The sequence below is a fragment of the Mirounga leonina genome, unplaced genomic scaffold (assembly GCF_011800145.1).
Source record: "Mirounga leonina isolate KUSES-001 unplaced genomic scaffold, KU_Mleo_1.0 Mir_168, whole genome shotgun sequence".
NCBI lineage: Eukaryota > Metazoa > Chordata > Mammalia > Carnivora > Phocidae > Mirounga > Mirounga leonina.
Window position 1 is genome coordinate 32,981,399 of NW_023270426.1, and position 23,168 is coordinate 33,004,566.

Here is a 23,168-nt window from a genome sequence, read left to right on the forward strand (position 1 = left end):
GTAAATAAATCTAATGTGGAGTTTCAGCACAACGTAACCAATTATGGAATTAATTTGATATTATCATAATTTAGTCTGCTGCATTTCACATTTTGGTAGTTTGAGGATAAGCCTTACCATTAATTGCACCTTTTTTTTTTTTTTAACCTGTAATTGCCACTTCTGGTATCAGGAAAAATGAGCTAATCTTGCTGCCTTCTTCACTTTCTTCTTCCCTCTGTTCGGTCATAATAGTATGCATTCTTGTGGAGGAGAATATTGTTTAAAGTGCTGGTTTAGAGCAGCTGCTCCATAAATGTTTATTGATGAATTATGTCATTGAGCAAACAAATATATCAGAAATGTTTATGGGAAGGAGAATTTTCGTAAGTTTATAAAGTAAAATGAAACTTGAAGATAAGTTACTTTGGTTAGTTGCTGAAATGTATTTCGGGTGAAATGTATTTGGGGTGGTGGTGGGGTTTGGAGGTGGGAGCAGGGCAGAGCAGGAGAATGAGTTAACTTTCAGTAATTTGTGTGGGAGCACTTGAGAGATACTGATAGTGAACAAAAGAGCATGGCTTTTGAGGCAGAAGGATCTAGGGTTCTTCTTACTGTCCAGGTCTTGTCATTACTGGCTGTGTAGCTTAGGGGTAAATTACTTAATCTCTTGTGAATCTGCCCCTTTTTCAGAGAACATGTTTAAGCTGATCCCAGTATATCTTTTGTTCTTTTTTAAAGTGTATCTGTTTACCTCATTTGAACCCTTATAACTTTGGTATTTTTCTCATGGTAAATACTTAAGGTAATTTACTTATACTTCAACTTTTCTGATAATGGATTTGAGGGTGCACTTTTTTTTTTAAAACAATTATTTGTTAACTGTGTTAGAATGTTCTAGGGGGACTACTCTCTGGAGCCTTTAAGTATCTTTGCTGTTTAGCACTTTGACCACATTGGCTGTTGAGTAAATGAGTTTATTTGAATTCAGTTTTAGTCCAGTTGAGTCCAGCTTGTTTGCAGTATAATTCTTAATTAAAGTGTACCATTACCAACCCTTATAAGAAAAAGGATCTCATAGCTGAATTAGACAAAATTTCAGGGTGACTTAACCTACTTCAGTTTTATGAGGAAAGAGAAGCTCAATGCGTAAAAATTTGTTTATAGAGTAGGGTTTATATTTTTTCTTAGTGAAAATTAAGTCTTGAAGTTCATTTTAAGTTTCACAGCTCTTGAGTTACCTTGTGTATTTTACCTTTAGTAGTCTGGAAACTTGAGAATTAGAAGCATCCTGTTTCCAGTAATGCTTTTTTTCTCCTTAAAATTCTTTTTGGAGGGTGAACATAGCAATTTTTGTATGTAACAATTTAACAGTCACAGTTCTCTAACATTTTTTTTTCTGGTGAGCAAAGCATGGGCAGGTTTTGAATAATTTAAGAGGTAAACTGAGGGGGCGCCTGGGTGACTCAGTTGGTTAAGCATCCCACTCTTGATTTTGGTTCAGGTCATGATCTCAGGGCCCTGGGATCAAGCCCCTCTTCAGGCTCTGCAGGGAGTCCCCTTGTGAATCTCTCCCTCTGCCCTTCCCCGCCTGTTGGCACTTGCACTTGGTGCACATGGTTTCTCAAATAAATAAATATTTTATTTTATTTTTTTTAAAGATTTTATTTATTTATTTGAGAGAGAGAGAATGAGAGACAGAGAGCATGAGAGGGAGGAAGGTCAGAGGGAGAAGCAGACTCCCTGCCGAGCAGGGAGCCCGATGCGGGACTCGATCCCGGGACTCCAGGATCATGACCTGAGCCGAAGGCAGTCGCTTAACCAACTGAGCCACCCAGGCGCCCTCAAATAAATAAATATTTTAAAGAAAAGGGTAAACCGAGGAGGAAGAAGAAAGGGTCTAAGAAAATTCCAGGTTTAAAGGAAACATTAAGATGAAACTTTTTAAAGGATGGATTTGTAATATTCTAGGTTTCTTGTTCTTGTGAAATTTATTAATGTTCTGTTATATTTGTCTAATCTATAATTTTAAGTATATTGATAACAGAAGCTACTGGATATTGTTTCATGGTCCAGTGTAAAAAATAGTCAAGCTATAGAATATTTTCCTTTAGAGGCCATGTTCCTTAGGCAGGGATTTTTTTCTTGATGTTTATTGCAGTATTTACCATCCTTTCCTGATGATCATCACTTAAAAACAGAATTGTAGGTCCGGTTTAAGACGTGTGGAATCAGAATCTATAGGGGAGGGGCCTCTTTTACTTTTTATTAGGAAAGTCTGTAAATCAGTAGTTAATAAGTGTCTCCTAAATATTAATAGAGTTTCATTATGGTATTACAGCAATGAAAACAAAATTCAATGGAATAAAATGTCATAGTATGGTTTTTAAAAGTTAAAATGTGACTCAAAAGATTTAGGATGAGCATGTGTCACAGACTGATCATTTTTTAAAAATGATTTTCCTTTTATAACCTGATGCGTGAAGATTATGGGCCAGTTATTGTGGTATAACGTCTCTCTAGTTGGCGTTTCTCATGTTCAGACAGGCTGTGCTTCTTTGGGTTATGCATCTTTGACTAGACTATTACAGAGGTAAAGCAGTGCTTTCTTTGCTCATTGCATTCGGTCATCTGGCGCACGATTTCAGTTTGTTCTATAACTGATGATGTTCACTTTGATCTGTTCATTAAGGATTTCCCAGGCTATTTACCTGGCTATTTCACTGCAGAATTGTAATAAGTGGTTTTGTTTTTATTTTGGGTGGTAGGAGGTACTTAAAATTGTGTAAATAACCTCCTCTTTTAATTTTTCAGTGTATGCATTTATATCTGGATTGATGGTGTTTTATTCAAGGGGTTGTAGTACAGCACTCTTATTTTATTGAAATCAAAGTCACATTACATGAGGTTAACCATTTTAAAGCCTACAATTCAGTGGTATTTAGTACATTCACACTGGTGTAAAACCACCTTTATTAAATTCCAGAACATTTTTGTCACCCAAAAAGAAAAATCTGTATCCATTTAGCAGTATTCCTCATTCCTCCCTCCCTGCAATCCTTGGCAACCACCAGTCTGCTTTTCGTCTCTATGGATTTACTCATGGATATTTCGTATAACTGGAATTGTGCAATATGTGACCTTTGGTCTGCCTTCTTTCATTTAGCATGTTTTTGAGGTTAATTCTTTACCATTCCTTTATAATGAATATATGTGTACATACACCACATTTTGTTTATTCATTGATGTATTGATGGACATTTGGAATACTTCCTCCTCTTGGCTGTTGTGAATAGATCTGGTATTGAACACTGGTGTGCAAATACTTGAATATCCATTTTCACTTCTTTTGGGTATATATCCATATATATATATATATATATATATATATACACACACACACACATGTATTTATAGTATTGCTGGGTCATACGGTATATATTTAACTTTTTAAGGAGTTACTGAACTGTTCTGCAGTGTTTGCACCAATTTACCTTCCCAGTAACAATGTACATGGGTACCAGTTTCTCCCATATTTTCATCAATACTTGGTAGATACTATTTTTTTTCTTCTTTTTTAATGGGGGGGGATGTCTTTCAAGTCCTTTGCCCATTTTAAAATTGGGATGTTTTGTCTTTGTTGAGTTGAAAGAGTTCTTTATTTTTTAAAAATTTTTTATTATGTTAATCACCATACATTACGTATTATTATTATTTTTTTAAAGATTTTATTTGAGCGAGAAAGCACCAGCAGGGGGAGGGGCAGGGGGAGAAACAGGCTCCCTGCTAAGCAGGGAGCCTGATGTGGGACTAGATCCCAGGACCCTGGGATCATGACTTGAGTCGAAGGCAGACGCTTAACCGACTGAGCCACCCAGGCGCCCAACATCATTAGTTTTTGATGTAGTGTTCCATGATTGATTGTTTGCATATAACACTCAGTGCTCCATTCAATACGTGCCCTCTTTAATACCCATCACCAGGCTAACCCTCCCCCAACCCCTCTCCCCTCTAGAACCCTCAGTTTGTTTCTCAGAGTCCATAGTCTCTCATGGTTCGTCTCCCCCTCCGATTTTCCCATCTTCATTTTTCCCTTCCTGTCTTTTTTTTTTTTTAAACATATAATGTATTACTTGTTTCAGAGGTACAGCTCTGTGATTCATCAGTCTTACACAATTCACAGTGCTCTAGACCCTTATCAGGATATGATTTACAAATACTTTATCCCATTCTTTTCATTCATTTATCTGTCTTTTCACTTTCTAGATAATATCCTTTGCCATGGAAGTTTCGTATTTTTATGAAGGCCATTTTTTTCTATTGTTGTTTGTCTTTTTGGTGTCGTATATAAAAATCTCTTGCCAAATCCAAGATCTTGAAGCTTTACCTCCATGTTTTCTTCGGATAGTTTTGTAGTTTTAGTTTTTATAGTTAGGTCTTTGATCCATTTTGAGTTTATTTTTGTATATCGTGTGAATAGGAGTCCATCGAATATCCATCTGTCTTGGCACCATTTGTTGAAAAGACCATTCTTTCCCCCATTAAATGGTCTTAGTGCTTTGGTAAAAAATTAACTGGCCGCCATACATGTATGACTTTATTTCTGGACTCTCAATTCCATCCCATTGGTTTATATATCTGTCCTTAAGCCATTGCGATTTTATTTTTGTAGCTTTGTAATAAGTTTTGAAACACAGAAACGTGAGTCTTGTAACTCTGTTCTTCTCAATATTATTTTGGATGTTGGAGATCCCTTGCAGTTGCAAATGAATTTGAGAATGGCTTCTCTGTGCAAAAAAGAATGTTGGAATTTTAATAGGTAGTATGTGTATGTTACATACTTCCACTATGTGTATGTTGGTATTCTTGATGGTGTCCCACAGGTCTTTTTGTAGCTGGGGTGCACAGGTGCAAGAGCACCTGTCTTGGGGGTTCCCAAACAAACTAGGTTTGCCCAGTCCCTGCTGACAGAATCCAAAGGCAGAGATACGAGTAGTGGTGAAACAAGAAAGGAATTTATTTCAGTGAGGCCAACGCCAGAAAGACAGTGGACTAGCATCTCAAAGATTGTCTCCAAAATGCTGAAAATACTTCCAGGTTTATATAAGGAAAATGTGCAGCAAAGATGAGTTGGGTACATGCAGGTAGGCAGTGAAGGTCAAATCGGTCACTGTCTCGGAGTCATTCACTGACAGAGGTGTCTTGCTGGCTCAGGATAATCCTTACTGCTTGAGAGGGTAGTTTCTGTTCCCTTCTGGGTATGCTTTGCCCTCAGGGTCTTTCGACTGAGCCAAAAAACAAGCTTAAAAGAAGAATCTAACTAGAAAGTTGGAGGTCAAAATTAAGGGTTGACACTCTGTAGTTTTCTTTCTTTTCCTTCCTGTTCCAGACTGATAATTTTAATTGACTTATCTTCCACTTAATCTGGTTCTTCCTTCTGTTGGCTCAGATCTTCCATTGCAGTTGTCTAGTGAAATTTTCATTTCAGTTATTGTACTTTTTGGCCCAAGAATTTGTTTGGTTCCTTTCTGTAATTCTTTTATTTTTTTTATTTTTTATTTATTCATGAGAGAGAGAGAAGCAGAGGGAGAAGCAGGCTCCCAAGGAGCAGGGAGTCCGATGTGGGGCTCAGTCCCAGGACCCTGGGATCATGACCTGAGCCGAAGGCAGACGCTTAACCATCTGAGCCACCCAGGCGCCCCCTTTCTGTAATTCTTAACCTCTTTAGGGATATTCTGTTTTTTTTTGAGACCTTGCTCTCTGTTTCTTTTAGCTTTTTGTATTTAGGACAGTTGATGTCTGTGTTTCATCAGAGAGACTGTTTTGTAATTTTTCATCCCCCCCCCACCCCGTTAGTGGGCCATACTTTCATATTTCTTTGAATGCTTTGTAATTTTTTTGTAGAAAATTGAGCATTTTTAATATTGTAATTTGGAGGCTGGGAACCGAATGTGTCGTGTGTCGTGTCCCCCCCCCCCCCCCAGTCCTCAGGGTTACTTACTTTGGGTTTGTAGTTGGGGGTTTGTTTAGTGACTTTTTGTAACTATTTTTGTAAAGTTTCTGTTCTTTGTTTTGGGTGTCTCTGAAGTCACTGTCCCTTAGCTTGTGGTCCCTTAGCTTAGTGTTTCTTGTTTTTGGTTTTTCAGATAATGTTTTATTTTTTTTATTTTTTTATTTTTCAAAGATTTTATTTATTTATTTGAGACAGAATGAGAGAGAGAGCACATGAGATGGGGGAGGGTCAGAGGGAGAAGCAGGCTTCCCGCAGAGCAGGGAGCCCGATGCGGGACTCGATCCAGGGACTCCAGAATCATGACCTGAGCCGAAGGCAGTCGCTTAACCAACTGAGCCACCCAGGCGCCCTCAGATAATGTTTTAGTAAAATTTAAAAAATTAATGCAAAAATCCGTGATGAACAAAATACAGAAGTTTATCATTAGGATCAGTATGTTGTCTAAAGATGACAGATCTTTTCACACATGGGTCAAACAAGGAACCAGCTCTTAGTGCTCACAGCACTGCTGAGACAGGTTGCAGCCTTTTTTTTTTTTTTTTTAAGATTTTATTTATTTGACAGAGAGACAGCGAGAGAGGGAACACAAGCAGGGGGAGTGAGAGAGGGAGAAGCAGGCCTCCCGCTGAGCAGGGAGCCCGATGCGGGGCTCGATCCCAGGACCCTGGGATCCTGACCCGAGCCGAAGGCAGACGCTTAACGACTGAGCCACCCAGGCGCCCCTGGTTGCAGCCTTTTAATAAGACTTACTAAAGGTTCATTACTAAAGTAATTTCAATGCAATACAGTAGCAGTTTTTTTTCTGTTGTCCGTGGATAATGCTGCTCTGAGAGCTCTTCAAACAAGAGCCACTTTTACCTTTGCTGTATTCAGCTAGTGTTTTGTTGCAGATGCATGTCTGGAGCCAAGAAGGAATAGAAATAAAGTTAAAAAGTAACTCTCCCAATCTTTGCCCATTAGGTCTGTGTTAGGTCATTTCTTCAAAGATTAGCCACAGTGTTTATAACTATCTTAGTCTTTACTTCCTGTTTTCTTTGACTCTAAAGAGTAATCTGAGGTTGAAGTAAGAGGGTCTTCTCAGGTTTTTTTTTTTTTTTTAAGCATGTGTCTTGCCCTGGCCATTTGTGTGGTTTTCTAAGCCTCCTGTTATAAGGGAGTTCTTTGCAATGTCATAATTTCCCAAAGAAAATTCTCAGCCTTTCTTTCCATGCTTTAGGTGTGCTGTTGTTTACTCAGTTATAAACCTTTGTCCCAAGGAGGAGGAGGTTCATACCCCTTACTGTTTGGAAGAAAATGCCCTTAGCATAGCAGCTTTTCTTTCCATGTTAGGTAAAACAAAGGCGAGTACCTCTTGTCATTTCTTAGGTAGCCCCCAGACAGGTTTATACAAACGTAATTCTGTGAGAATAAGTTCTACAGGGCCCCAGAACCAGAGACCTGGGTACCCACTGGCTTTTTGGGACCTCCATTGTGCCCCGGAGAGATGGGGGTTAAGGGCAAGTAAAAATGCTACAAAGCTTTCCTACCATTTCTGTTTTCTGGATTTAGTGTGCTTGATTGCTGTAAGCCTTTGACTGTTTCAGAGTTCTGACAAAGCTGATTCTGACAGATTTTGCTTTGAGTTTTGCTGTTACTGTGAAGGGGTAGGCTCTTGGAGTTCCCTCTTTCGCCATTTTGTGTTAATGGCCTAAACATGTGTTTTCTTGTTTCTAATGCTCAAATTGTCCTGATTTGGCCAGTGGGAACCCATTCAAGCTGGTTTCTATGCCCTTTTGATATTTCATAATCATTATTTGGATATTTCCTTTTTGCTAAGATAAAATATTCTAGGCTTATTTTGTCATCTTCTTTCTCCAGCCCTGGGAATCAGCTATTTCTCAAAGCCCTGCTTTTGTTTAGTGGAAATCTGTTTTTAGAAGCCAAGATCTTAGGGGCGCCTGGTTGGCTCAGTTAGTTAAGCATCTACCTTTGGTTCAGGTCATGATCCCGGGGTCCTGGGATGGAGCCCCTTGTCGGGCTCCCTGCTCATCGGGGAGCCTGCTTGTCTCTCTCCCTCTGCCTGCGGCTCCCCCTGCTTGTGTGCGTGCGTGCGGTCTCTCAAAAAAAAAAAAAAAATAGAAGCCAAGATTCTGTGTTAAGTATGCTCATTTATTGGAGTCACTGCACTCACACCCTCTCAGTGCAGAGTTGGGAGAGGTACATATACATAAATATTATCTTTGTGTAGTATATGTGAATGTAAGTATTTTAATATTATTAATATATGATTGTGTTAATCATTAATGGTACTGATAGAATATAACACTGCAAAATTCACTCTAGTTTTCACCCTTTCTGTTACTACTGCGTTCTTTCACAGTATGAAACTTAGCTTTCATTATTCTCAATACTTACTTTTCCCCTGTATATAATCAATTTTATGTTGTAGCCACTGCCACCACCCACATGTGGACACTCACCTCTGCCTGCTTAGCATCTTGACTCTTCTCACTAACTGCCCCTGCCACCCCCCCCCCCCATGCCTTCCCCACTCTTTTGGGTTCAGTGCCTCATCCCTGGCTGTCCCTGCATGGATACCCTTCCTTACCCTGCTTTGACACTGACATCCTGTGCTGGGCCACTCCCAGGTGTTGATACCCTTTCATCCCTACTCTGACTCTTCACAGTCTGGAACCCTCTTGTGTTTCCTCATATAAATGACTTTAGTCCTGAATCAGGAAGAGGAAGACCCACTTTTTAAATGAAATCTATTAATATATTAAACTAAGCTTATATGAAAGGAGCATTTCACAGGCTTATTTTCAAGAGAACTAAAGTTGAATTTGAAAAGTCATCTTTTGGTTCTTATTAATGAAGGATTATGAGCAGTTTGGCTAAATGAAAAACAACCTTTTTAAAGGGTTGTATGTAGATAGTCTGGTAAGAAAGGGTAGTTGTCTTTTTAGAACTTTAGTAGATTCCAAGTTGAAGGTAAGTAGTAGTTACCTAATTTTAGTGAAGAGAAGAAACAGTCTACCTTGCCAAAGTCATCCAGCCTAGTAAGGAAATGGTGGAAGGGGTCTGTCAGGTGATTACCTCACTACTGCTGACCAGGAAATTCCAGACTGACCAGTTAAGATTTCATTTCTGGGAGGGTATTTTTTAAAAAAATATTTTATTTATTTGAGAGAGAGTGCATGGCAGGGGGGCGGGGGGGCTGGTGCAGAGAGGGAGGAGAAGCAGCAGACTCCACGGGGGGCTGGATGGGAGGACTCTGGGATCATGACCTGAGCCTAAGGCAGATGCTTAACCATCTGAGCCACCCATGTGCCCCTTTTTCTGGGAGGGTCTTAAAGTGTAATCAGGTTAGGTATTAAGTCTTGGTTTGTTAATGCAGGGCTTAGGAGAGGAGAGGTCACTCAGTTTTGGGCCTTTTATTTCTTTTAACATTTGCTAGGGAAGCCATAACAAAATACTGCAAACTGAGTGGGTTAAATTGATTTTGTCATAGTTTTGGAAGCTCAGATTCCAAGATCAAGATGTCAGCATGGTTGGTTTCCTCTGAGACCTCTCTCTCCTTGGCTTGCAGATGGCCACCCTCTTGCTGCCTCTTCACATGGTCTCTTTCTGTGCAGCCTTGGTATCTCAATGTGTCCCAGCTTCCTCCTCTTACAAGGACACAGGATTGGAATGGGGCCCACCCTAACAACCTCATTTAAGTTAATCTCATTAAGCCTTTATCTACTATTAATGGTTCTGTTCAGAGTTGGGGGCTTGCAACTTGGACATAGTGGGAGGGGCACAATTCAGCTCCTAATATTACACAGGGAAAGGAAGATAGAATGAATTTGGATGGCACTAAGTGTAGTTAAAAGAAATTGATAGGGTGGCACTTTTGAAAGTTTAATTTGGCTTTATACAGGTAAGGGGGTAAAATTTCTTCTGTCCTTCTAGGTTCCCTGGCTTGGGGCCCTGTAAATTAGACTGACAAAAGAAAGATTAACAAGAAAACAAATAGATGTTTATTAGAGTGTGCTCCTACCTCCGAGTAACTCAGGGGTGGTTAGAATTTGCCAACTCTTTACCTAATTCCATGGTGAGCAGGGGAAGGGCACTTAATGGAAAAACCTAACTTTTTGGAAAGATAGGTAAATGGGCCCTTAGGAGAATAGATGGGAGAAATGATAGTTTGTGGCAATGTCTGGGTGTGGTGCTGATTTTGTGTGTGTGTCTGTAGGGAAGAGTTGCTCCAGGGGAGGGGACTGGTAAATTCTTTTTGGAGGCTCTGCTTTCAGAAAGATAAGGCATTGCAAGAATTAAAATGCCTTCAGCTCAAAACTATTTCTTACGTTAAAGTAGCATATTTTGGGGTGCCCTATCATGATTCCTTCTCACTTGTGTAAATGCCTTAATATTAGCTAATAGTGTTCTTTACCTTTTTTCAGAATGTGAAAACTTTTGCCATTAGCTATTCATACTTTATTTTTTAAAACTAAATTTAAATTAAAAATTCTAAAGACATTGCAAAAATGAATAGGTAATATTATTGGTTTGTCTCCTAGGGATTGTTTTTAGTATATAACTTATCACTTGACTATTTAAAATGATAAGCTTTATTTATTTCAGATTGTCTGCAATTTTTTTTTTATACACACTAAATGGGTTTTCATTCCCGTTTAGTTATTAAAACTGTAATTTTAGGGCTTTTCAACAAAAGCTTACTGGAAAAGTAACATCCTATTATATACATCACAAAGCAGCTTAGTATGTAGCTTCGTGTAAGAATAGATAATGAAAATCCTTACTCATCCAGAAACACTTTAGTTTGCATTTTAATTTCTGAAGACTTCAAAATGTAGTATAAGATGGTAATAGAATTAGAGCTTAGAGTGCCTGAATTTTTATGTAGTTTATTTTGATTAGGTGCACTCTTATATTTGTTTCACAAATGTATTACTGGCATTGGTTGTCTCAGGGTACTCAGATTGTATCAAGGTTTTTCAGCCATCAGCTCATGGCTCATATAAGCTTATACCATTTAAACATTTTCATTACCCTGGTGAGTTACCATTTGTGTCCATTTCTTGTGTCTGGCCACTCTTAACTTTTTTTTTTCTTCAAAAAGATTTGATTTATTTATATATCAGAGACAGAACAGGCAGAGGGAGCAGCAGATTCCTCGCCGAGCAAGGAGCCCCATGCGGGACTTGATCCCAGGACTCTGGGATCATGACCTGACCTGAAGGCGGCCGCTTCACGAACTGAGTCACCCAGACGTCCCTACTTTTAACCTTTTGTTAAATAGATCTCTACGGTTTGGGATAGTAAAAATAGAATATTTTATAATATTTGAGAATTTTTCTTAAAGTATTTTAGCAAGTTGGTATGACGTTAAAGGATTCATAGAAACAATATTTGAAAGAATTTGGAAAAGGGAAGATTAACAGTGGTATTGATTTTGTTTTTTAAAATTTCACTTTTTAGATTATGCAGTTGTAAATATAAAACATTTGTTATTAGTAAACTCAGACATTGTGATGCACAGAAAATTTGATTCCTTCATTGAGTGATAGTCTTAAGCGTTGTATTGAAATGAGTACAGTTGCCCAATTGGCTTCTGCCTTATTTAAAAAAAAACCAAAAACTGAATTTGCTGTTTAGATTGGGCTGGCAACTTGAAACTTTTATTGATGCAGTCGATAGAGGCTCCCAGAAAGTTAAATTCAGAATGCAGAAAAGCACTAGTGTCTAAAATATTTGATACTTATTGTGATGATTGTAATTAAAAAACAAACAACAAACCTTTTCATTGTGAAAATTTTCAAACATATATATAACTAGAGAAAAGAGTATTTACACACCTCCTTGTACTGTCATTTATAAACATATGTGCAACCTTTTTTCAGTTATCCCCATTTAGCACTATCAGGTTTTTATTTTTTAAAAATTTTTTATTATGTTAATCACCATACATTACATTATTAGTTTTTGATGTAGTGTTCCATGATTCATTGTTTGTGCATAACACCCAGTGCTCCATAGCATTATCTGGTTTTTAAAACAGATTCCAGATACGTCAGTGTAATTGTAAAGACTTCATTCAGTCTTTTATTTACCACCATCACACTACATTGTCACATCTAAAATGAGTAATAATTTCTTAATGTCATTTAGTGTTCCGTTCATGTTTAAATTTTTGATTGTTTCCTGATTTTCATTTTTTAAAGGTTGGTTTGAGTAAGGATCTGTGTAAGGCCCATATGTGTTTGATCTGCATGTTGAAAGCCATTTATTTGTTGGGGGGAAAAACCGATCATTTCACCTGTCGAGTATCCTGTGATCTGGATTTGCTGGATTATTTCCCTCAGATTTCCTTTAATTTGTTTCTCTGTGTTGAACTTCGTGAAAGTTAGGTCAGATTTCAGATTCCATCTGGGGTGGGGGTGAGAATACATTATAGATGGTGTAATGTGCATCCTAGTTTGTCACATTTAGAGACACTTGATATCTGGGATTAGACCATAGTAATTTTTAAAAAAATAAGGTTTCCTGAGATTATTATTATTTTTTTTTTCTAAGATTTTATTTATTTATTTGACAGAGAGACAGCGAGAGCAGGAACACAAGCAGGGGGAGTGGGAGAGCGAGAAGCAGGCCTCCCGAGCAGGGAGCCCGATGTGGGACTCCATCCCAGGACCCTGGGGTCATGACCTGAGCCGAAGGCAGACGCTTAACGACTGAGCCACCCAGGCGCCCTCCTGAGATTATTTATAGTGAAATTGGTCAATATTAAGTATTCAATTTGATTTTTGACAGATTTGTACATTTGTATAACCACAATCAGGATAAAACCCCCATTACCTCAAGAATAACCTTCCCTTTGCAGTCATACCCTTACCCCACAAGCCCTCTCCCCCCATCCACTCCAGTGATCTAGTTTCTGTTATATTTTTGCCTATTTTAGAATTTCATTATAATTGGAATCTTAGAGTAGTAAAATCATTGTCGCTTAGAAGCGATAGAGCATAAGAAGATAATTTTGGCAAGGAGCTCCAGGTCTAATTTCCTTCCATTTTTATATGACAGGGACTTGCCATGAGGTGTTGAAGCCTTGTTTCACTGAGTTGGAGAGACTGGACCTAAATGGCGCAGCATGACTTTGCTCCAGCCTGGCTTAATTTTCCTACTCCACCATCATCAACAAAGGTACTCTTTGCATTTCTTTCTTTGTGTCTGCTTCTCATTTCTTCTTGTACGCAAATGTAGTTGAAACGTGAAGCCTTAATATTTTTGTGGAAAAAATGTTCTTGTATTACTATCTAAGTTATTTCATACAGAATCTGTTAGTTTTTATTATTTAAAAAGTCAGTTTTCCATCACCATACTGTACCATTTACTTCAGTTGTCTTTTGTACTAGTCAGAGGTCCACACATTTTAACTCAAACCCATTAGATACATTGTGTCTTACCTTTATCTGTACTATTCCTTAGATAATAACTTGCTTTACTTATTGTTCTGTAGGTAATACTTTAAAAGAAAAATCTGAGGCTTTTGAGGTCTTTGCTTATACCCAGAAGATTTCTTTTTTAGACAAATAAGATTTTTGAATGGCACATCACTAAAATTTCAGGAGTGATGAAAACTTTGCAACATTGTTACATATCAGGCCTCAGTAATCTTAAGAAATGTTCATTTTACTTAAAAATCAGAACAGTAGTTTGTATAAGACTTGCTAGGCATTGTAGTTGTCTTCCACTTAAAGGCTTGATAAGAGAGACCTTTGGAATTGGTTAGAACCAGTCTAACTGGCTTAATAGCTGTCTTTGACTTTGTTTTTTCCATAGTGCAAAGGAATCAAGGGGGAGAGTTTTGATCATCTGTTTGCCTGTTAATCATGCTCTATCATGCTAAGGCGTTCATCTAGGAACTTTTGAGGTACAGGCAGTTCTTAAAAAAAACAAGTTTATTAAAAGCAACTCTTATGGGAACAATTTTTATAATTTGGAAAGTCCTTCCCCAGTAAGGACTTGTCAGATCATAATAGATTGACCCAAATTTTGGCCTGTAATTTTGTACAGATGGATTCTCTGGAAGGTTAATTGACTTGCCTGTTTTTCATAGAAATACTGTGAGCCTAGACTAGAATCCAGGATGCATTTCCTATTCTGTACTCTTTACGTAGGTCTCATTTTCGAATGCTGTCAGATGATTAAATATCTCATTTCATGGATTTGAAATTGTTAGGAAATGGAGACATATTGATTAAGCTACTGAGAACACTTCTTAGAGATTCTCTGATTGCCCCCTTTCCTCTTAGGTGTAGGTCTGTGTAGTTTACTCCCCTCCCCACTTCCTTGTAAACCCAGCTGCTCTAATGTTGCCCTCTAGCAGGCTTATTTTTTTTCAGGCCTACTTCAGAGCTTGACTATGTAGAGTTTCCTGCCACCCACCTTTATTTCTTTTTTCTATTTGTTTACTTTCTCACTTGTTTTCATTTTCAAGGGAATTGATAAAAAATTAGCACCTGGGAAGTTAGTTACAAAACGGTAAGATTGAGAATAATTTTTGTCTTCATTCAGATGTTAATCTGAGGTTGATTAGGAGTAGCTGTTGTTTGATTAAGATTAACTGTTGGTTTATGTGGTGAAATCTTTACTGCTTTCCAGTTTCCAGAACCTGACCCTTAATCTGGATATAGGTCTTCATGAATGATGATTTTGAGAATTGGGATTGCCACCTCTAAATCTCAATTATTCTAATCTATTCTAATTTATCTACAGAAAATGGTATTTATTTGAACTCTTAACTAGCAGTACTTGAAATTATTTCTTAGACCTTACCCAATGTGGTTTTGACAAATATAGAGCTTTTAGTAATGACTTCTTACACCTTCCATCTTATCCTTTCATGTCTCCAAATCACTATTCATGGGTTCTCATTTATAATTAACCTCTTATTTGCCAGAGCCCTTTTAATCTTACCCTGTATAAATGGAACAGACTAATTTACTGTGGGGTTCTCTGTTTCAGTGTAATGGAAGTCTTTATTTATTGTTCAAAGGCATGAGGACTTGAAATAAAAAGATATTTTTAGAAGTGGACTTTAGTAGTTTTCTGAGGTGTGTAGAGTTTTAGCCCCATCATGTGGTGAAATTTTAAACTGCATGTGGTTGATTATATGTGTCATAGGGCATTGACATTTGAGCTGTTGATTGGGACCCAATAAAAAGTAAATTGTACATAATGTTTTGTATACACATAGTTAGTATAATTAAAATAATAGTCATACATCTGTGGTGCACTAATGTTTTCTCTTGTGGTCTTCTGTTTTCTTTATTAGAAAATGTAAATTTCTACTGATACTGTCATCCTTTAATAGATCCTGAGTTACATTTTGGGTAATAACATTTTTATTATTGAAGCAATACTGAACTGAAATAGTTGTAGATACTGGAAAAGTTTGGATACCTCTTTGTTTTAGATGCTTCTTTTGGCCATCTTACCGTAGGAAGGGTGATAAATCGATCCCTGTAATCAGGTTGAGGTATGCTTTCATAGTATTGTTAGAAGAAGGAAGATTCCTGGGGCACCTGCCTGGCTTATTTGGAAAAGCGTGTAACTCTGGTCTCGGGGTGGTGAACTTAAGCCCCACGTTGGTTGTGTGGAGCCTACTTAAAAAAGGTGGGGAGAAGGTGGTTGATGGCAGGGATGTGATACTGAAAGAGCAAATATGTGGTACAAAATAGAAAATACAGGAATTTTTATTCTTTTTAAGTACAAAATAATACAGACCTGTTTGATGACATTCCACTACAGTAAATTCATATTCATATTCAATATTCTGTAATTACTTCTCTGGCTAGAGTGTAGCATTAGTGCATTATGGATTCTTTCATGGCAGCATCTAAAAAATAGTCATTAATATTCTACCAAAATTTCTTTGAATAGTGCGTAAACTGTTGGCTTGCGTTGAAAATGTGTATTTAAAGTTGAGGCTAGAGAAGATCAGAAAATTCAGTCAGGCTGGTAGTGGAGTTCAATGAAACTTCTTATTTACTATGTAGAGTTTTTGTTAACTGGTGACTCATACTGCGGGCATCCAAGAAAAAATTGCTAAGTTACTTTTTAAAGGAATCCAGAAAAAGGTTTTAAGTATGTAAAGGGATAAAGACGGTAAAGGGATATGGAGGGTCTCTTTCTTGCTCATGGTAGTATCTGTTTTTTTGAGTCATTACGTACCAATGATTGTATAAAACAGTTCATGTGAATACCAACAAAAAACGTAAGAGGTAAATTCTCGTACCAATGATTGTATAAAGCAGTTCACGTGAATACCAACAAAAAACATAAGAGGTAAATTCTCTGTTTTCTTTCTCCCGTATACAAAGGAGGGAACTGAGGTTGAGAGAGGTAAGTAATGTGCCCCAAAGTGCTGGAGGTAGGATACGAATCCATGTGTGCCTGACTTTAATGTTTATCAAGTTAATAAATTTCTTTTCTCAACTGTTAGGTAGTAGACTAATTTTCAGAAGTGAGTATTAGGATGCTTTTATGCAGACACCAGAATGTATTTTTATTCTGGTTTGGATAAAATTAATTTTTTTCACTTTAGAGATGGCATCTCCAATATCTGTCATCACTGCTTACGGATCTAACTTTTCAGTGTCTCTGAAATCTTTTATTGAGTGGATCTACATGTTATTATTTAATTAGTTTACCAATTAATGGACTGAGCTGCAGGATTGTCTGGGCATCTCTTGAATACATTTGTGGGGTAAATTCTTAGTAGAATCAGTGGATCAGAGGGTTTGTACATTTTGGTAGGTAATGTCTAATAGCTCTCAAAAAGGTTGTACTGGGGTGGTTTAGTCGGTTAAGTGTCCTACTCTTGATTTCAGTTCAGGTTGTGATCTCAGGGTCCTGAGTTCAAGCTTTGTGTTGGGCTACATGCTGGGTGTGGAGCCTACTTTAAAAAAAAAAAAAAGGTTATACTTATTTATAATCCCATCAGAATTTAAGAGGGGGCTAGTGTTCTCAGTTTTGGCAACACTGGATGTTTTTATATTTTTAAATCTGCAATTAGATGAAATATGGTAGTTCATTATTTTGCATTTTTAAATTATGGTTGAGTATATTTTGGTGTTATGGTTTCTTAAGAACTGCTTGTTCATGTAATCTGTTTCTTAGTGATTTTGTAATAGCTCTTTTCACTTGAGGAATTTTTTTTTAAGATTTTTATTTGACAGAGAGACAGCGAGAGAGGGAACAGAAGCAGGGGGAGTGGGAGAGGGAGAAGCAGGCTTCCCACTGAGCAGGGAGCCCGATGCAGGGCTCGATCCCAGAACCCTGGGATCATGACCTGAGCCGAAGGCAGACACTTAACGACTGAGCCATCCAGGCGCCCTTACATTGGGGAATTTGTTTGCCATTGCAGATATATTTGCTTTGGTAATTTGTAATTTGCTTATTTGTTTTGGTAATTCTCTCTTTTTTAAGTTTTTAAGTTTTATTCCAGTATAGTGAACATACCGTGTTATATTAGTTTCAGGTGTACAATGTAGTGATTCAGCAGTTCTTTACATGTTTTGATAATTCTTTAAAAAACCTCATTGAAGGTTTTAATGAAACATACACAGAATGATAGATAATAATTAAATGAATATTTATTAAACATCAAGATAGTCCTATCTTAACATTCTTCTAGATTAGCTTTTATTGCTTTTGGAAGTAAAGCATTATGTATGCAATTGAAGTCCACTGTCCTCTATTTCTTCACGTCCTTTCTCTTCATTTTTCCCCAGAGGTATCCTCAGCATATATTCCTATAACTATGTATGTGAATGTCAAATGGTATTGTTATGTATGTTTAAAAAATTTTATCAGTGATTTTTATGTATATGTCTGCATCTTACTTTTACATTCATTGTATCTTTGAGATTTTCTCCCCCCATGTTGGATATCCACAAATGTAGTGTAACCATCTTAAAACTCTGTGTGGTATCCTGTTTTGTTTATCTATACTACATTTTATTTGTCCATTTAAGTTTAGATTGTTCATAACATAACTTTTGGCTACTCTAGAGAAATACTGCGTTGAATATTTTTACGGTATCTCCTTGTACACATGGATAAGAAATTTTAGGCCACTGCTCCTCACACTTGAATGGGTAAGAAAATAACCTGGGGGGCTCCTGGGTGGCTCAGTTGGTTAAGCGTCTGCCTTCAGCTCAGGTCCTGATCCCAGGGTCTTGGGATCGAGTCCCGCATCGGGCTCCCTGCTCCAAGGTGGGGAGCCTGCTTCTCCCTCTGCCTTTCTCTCTCTCTCTCTCTCTGTCTCACGAATAAATAAATAAAATCTTAAAAATAAATAACCTGGGGGGGTGCCTGGGTGGCTCAGTCGGTTAGGCGGCTGCCTTCGGCTCAGGTCATGATCCCAGGGTCCCCGGGATCGAGCCCCGCATCGGGCTCCCTGCTCGGCGGGGAGCCTGCCTCTCCCTCTCCCTCTCCCTCTGCCTGCCTCTCTGCCTACCTGTTCTCTCTCTCTGTCAAATAAATAAATAAAATCTTTAAATAAATAAATAAATAAATAACCTGGGGATTTTGTTAAAATGCAGATTCTCATTTCAGTAGTTCTTCGACGGGGCCTGAGTTATAACAGTCTTCAAAGTGAATTTGATTCTGCTTGTTTGTAGACCACAGTTTGAATAGAAGGCTTCAGTGTAGATTCAGGAAAAAATTGCTGGGGGGCACCTGGGTGGCTCAGTTGGTTAAGCAACTGCCTTCGGCTCAGGTCATGATCCTGGAGTCCTGGGATCGAGTCCCGCATCGGACTTCCTGCTCAGCGGGGAGTCTGCTTCTCCCTCTGATCCTCCCCCTCTCATGCTCTCTGTCTCCCATTCTCTCTCTCTCAGATAAATAAATAAAAAATCTTTAAAAAAAAAAAAAAGAAAAGAAAAAAATTGCTGGGACTTGGTTAGATATTGCCAAATTCCTCTTCTGCATGGTGTACGAGCTAGTAACTATTCTCTTTACTTTAAATGCTTGTCAGACTTTGTTAGATTATCACAGTTTTTTGCCATTCTTTGTCATAAACTGCATTTTTAGTCTTTCTTGGACGTGGAGTTACATTTCTTTGAAACACCTCTTAGCATTCTTCGTTACTTCTTTTGGGTTCCTTTTCTTTTCATGTTAGTTTAGGACAACATACATCTGTACACGTGTATGTATATGTATTACATATATGTATGCACATGTCATTTTTAACATTTTTAAAGTTACTGTGTTTTTCAGTCTTGCATATATATTTCATTGGGTGTATTCAAGTACTTTGTAGTACTTGTTGGCTATTTTAAATTATATTTATTTAATTTATTTTTTAAGTAAACTCTGTGGCTTAAGCTCCACCAGGTGCCCCTGAATGATATTTTATTTTATTTTTTAAAGATTTTACTTATTCATAAGAGACAGAGAGAGAGGCAGAGGGAGAAGCAGGCTCCCCGCTGAGCAGGGAGCCTGATGCGGGACTCGATCCCAGGAGTCTGGGATCATGACCTGAGCCGAAGGCAGACACTTAACAATCTGAGCCACCCAGGCGCCCCCTAAGTGATATTTTAAAAAGCTTTATTATTGGGGTGTGTGGCTGGCTTAGTTGGTAGAGCATGGAACTCTAAATCTTGGGTTGTGAGTTCAGGCCCACATTGGGCATAGAGTTTACTTAAAAAAAGAATAAAAAACTTTATTATTAAGTCTTTGCTACAGATACATTACATCTTGTGTTAGTGTTGTATCTAGCAGCTTTAGTTCTTACTCTTTATATTTTGTTTTTTTTAAATATGGGCAGTCATACATTCACAAATAATAAGTTTCCTATCTACCTTTTTAGTCTTATTACTTGTATTTCTTATTCTTATGTTATTGTGTATATGTCCATCTGTGAAGGGTCTGGGTTTTATCCTGCTAGCAAGCTCACATAGATGCTGGCAGGAGACATGAGACTCCTGGATCAAGGGCCAAGAACTTTATTAGTAGAATGACAAGCAGAATAAGCATGATGTCGGCACTGGTTTTTCATGCCCCCTAAAACCTTTGGTAGTTGACATGGATGGGTCCAGGTGGATGCTACCCTTGGTGCTGAGTGGGGGAGTCTACTGCATTTATAATAAGCTTGCTTTTTGTCCCAGAGAAGGATGCTACCTGTCATCTCTCAAATGATGCTCACTGCAGACATAAACTTGAGAAATGGGCCATACAAAGAGCAGTGAAGGCCTTGCATTCTTGCATTCTTGGCATAGAAGAAGAATGAAAGGAAGTGCTCAGGGCCCCTGATGGGTTTCCTGTCCCAACAATCAACCCATCGGCCCTACATGTTCTTGGCCAAACTTGAATTTTCATATGATTATACCACTCTGTCAGCCACTTTGATTATTCTAAGCAAGGCTAAAACCAAATCCATTTAATTGTTTTATACAGCATTTAAATAAGGCTTCTGTTAACATCCTCAACAGCAGGGTAAGACCAGGATCTAGCTGGTTGTGAGCAAATCCTAGAGGGGACAGGTAGGTGATTTTTTTTTTTTCCCCCCATCCAGCCAGTATGTGGTCTGAGGCTTCTCTCTTACCCATTGAAATCCACTCAGGAGAGTTTAAACTGACGTAATTTTTGGTGTCCTTAACCTACAATTATAAGGACAATAGATGGGCCAGAAAACAACTAGCATCCTTGAAGCTAGCCTGTGGCTTATTTTCCCTCACATAAAAACATTCCACCTGAAGGGGCACAGATCACTTTACTTAAGGATTTGTTGTTAAACATGATTTGGATTAATATTACATTAGTTTGGTTAAGAATCATGGACATTGTCACCATTACTTGCAGCATCATTTGCCATATATGGCATAACCTAAGACCAGTCAGGTGTTCGGAGAATCATGAATTTTTATCAGTCAGTTGGGTTTTTTTTTTTTGGTTGTTGTTGTTGTTTGTTGCTGCTTTTTGAAGATTTTTATTTAATTGCCAGAGAGTACAAGCAAGGGGGAGTGGCAGGCAGAGGGAGAGGGAGACGCAGGCTCTCCACTGAGCAGGGAGGCTGATGCGGGCTTGATCCCAGGATCTGGGATCATAACCTGAACCGAAGGCAGATGCTTCACCGACTGAGCCACCCAGGCGCCCCCAGGTTGTGCTGGTTTAAGTGTTTTTACACATTCACATTCAGGAACTGCTCTTGACATCAAGCACAGGAGAATAGTTAGGGACTGTTTATGGTCACATGAGTGTTTCTGATTTCAGAGTATATGATAACACATCTAGCAGTGATCAGTGTTTTCTCCAGCTTCTGTATGATTCAGGCAGTGGTGCTGGTTCTAGGAGATAGAGCATTAATTTTTCTTCCTTCCTGCACCTTCTGGAGTCAAAGATGTTCCCTCTACAGATGCTAGGGTTTTTTCTTTCTATATCCATGAAATTGGTGTGTCTTATTTGGATAGCTGACGTCGCTCAAAGAAAAATTCCCTACTCGCACCCAGATTTTTTATCTGGAAGAGTTGGATGTAAGTGGGTTAAGGACATTTTTACATAATTGTAGAGACCCATTATAATGCTCACCCTAGTCCACATTGGACACTGTACTGAGTACTTGGTGAGAAGTATACTGAAGGAAATGGTCACTATTTTCAGATACAGGATCATGTCGCACCAAAAAGAGAATCCAGGTGGCCAAACCAGATTGTTTGAATTCATTAGGTTTCTTTTTGACCAGACCATTTCCTTGAGAGGTAGCTTGGCCTGCAGTTTCTCTTAGTAGAAAGAAGCATCATGTGAAGAGATAATCAGGGCAAAATCCTGATATTTTAAAAATAAGTCTGTATATTGGGGCACTTGGGTGGCTCAGTCATTGGGCAACAGGGTCCTGGGATTGAGCCCCGCATTGGGCTCCCTGCTCAGCGGGAAGCCTGCTTCTCCCTCTCCCACTCCCCCTGCTTCTGCTCTCTCTCTCGCTGTGTCTGTCAAATAAATAAAAAATCCTTAAAAAAAGAAATAGGTCTGTATAATTTCATATCCCTTTCTTTTTTTTAATCCTAATTACTACCTAGGAAGTGGCTAGGAAGAGATGATCTCTCTTTGGGTGTGCTGCATTCATTGACCAAAGTATCTCATTAAAGTGTGTGAAGAGTTGAGGAATGTAGTTGCAGATTGTTCTGAATTGAATTTTGAGGAGACCATTTCTGTTGTTTGATAGACTGGATGCCTGTGGATAGTAGGGTGTGTATAATGTCTTGAATATACTACTTGAATATTGACCCATTGCAGGTTGACCTTCATGACAAAAGATGCACTAATACTGGAATATTGATGGTCCAAAAAAATGACATGGATTAATTTCAAGGGTCACAATCGTGTGACCAGAGTTAGCCAGTGAGATCACAACAGTAACACTGTAACCTGAAAAAATTTCAACAGTGATGAAACACTATTGATAGCTCCAAGAAGTGATCACAGGTTTGATGTGTAATGTGTAATATGGCCTCCTTCACAGTGGGACAAATGGACCAACTTTTGGCAGGCTCACAGGTTAACATGCAGAGGGGGCTTCTGCATCAGAAAGAAAAAGTGGTCTATTTTGTGACCAGTCTATGGTAGTGGACAGTTACATGTCTGGTGCGATGATGGATCTAGGTGGCGTGCTACAGACTTCAGCAGTATTCTGATTTTAGTTGTTCTTTATGCCAGCATATCTTACTGTAAGCCTCTGAGTGATTCAGATTTTCTCATCAGCAGTAGCAGCTTCACAGTTTATAACCCCAAAGAATTACCTTTAATATGCTAGTCTCTAGTTTTTCAGGTGATCTGCCAGATGACTAGGACATTGGCAACAGTCCAAGAGGCAGAAAAACATAAAATGTCTAGTCCTTAAGACTTAAGTCCAGTGTTGTAGTTTTTATTTTAGCCCATTGTGCCGAATGATACTTAGCCGCTTGGTCTTCCAGAGTTGTTGGGGCGGATGGCTGCTGCCACCCAGTGGACACTGTCCTCTTTTAACGGAGTTGAATCAGCAGTGAACCAGACCTAGGCATTCAGGGGACTATGATTTGAGAGCCTTATTGAACCAGGAGCTTGTTATGGTGTCAGGGAGGGGAATAAGGTTTACCCCAGAGGGTAGTTGCCACTTTGTGCAAAACAGATGTCCCAGTGGCCAGGTCAG

At 38.5% G+C, this 23,168-nt stretch overlaps 1 protein-coding gene across 2 annotated transcripts in view; it reads left to right on the plus strand.

Moving 5' to 3' along the window:
• Positions 1 to 23,168, plus strand: part of GPBP1 (GC-rich promoter binding protein 1) — a 71,389-nt gene that overhangs the window by 17,096 nt on the left and 31,125 nt on the right. For both annotated transcript variants that reach the window (XM_035014460.1, XM_035014459.1), the window contains exon 3: positions 13,058 to 13,177. In XM_035014460.1, coding sequence (XP_034870351.1) covers positions 13,115 to 13,177 — 63 coding nt within the window. In that variant the 5' untranslated portion in view covers positions 13,058 to 13,114. The remainder of the gene's footprint in view (positions 1 to 13,057; positions 13,178 to 23,168) is intronic.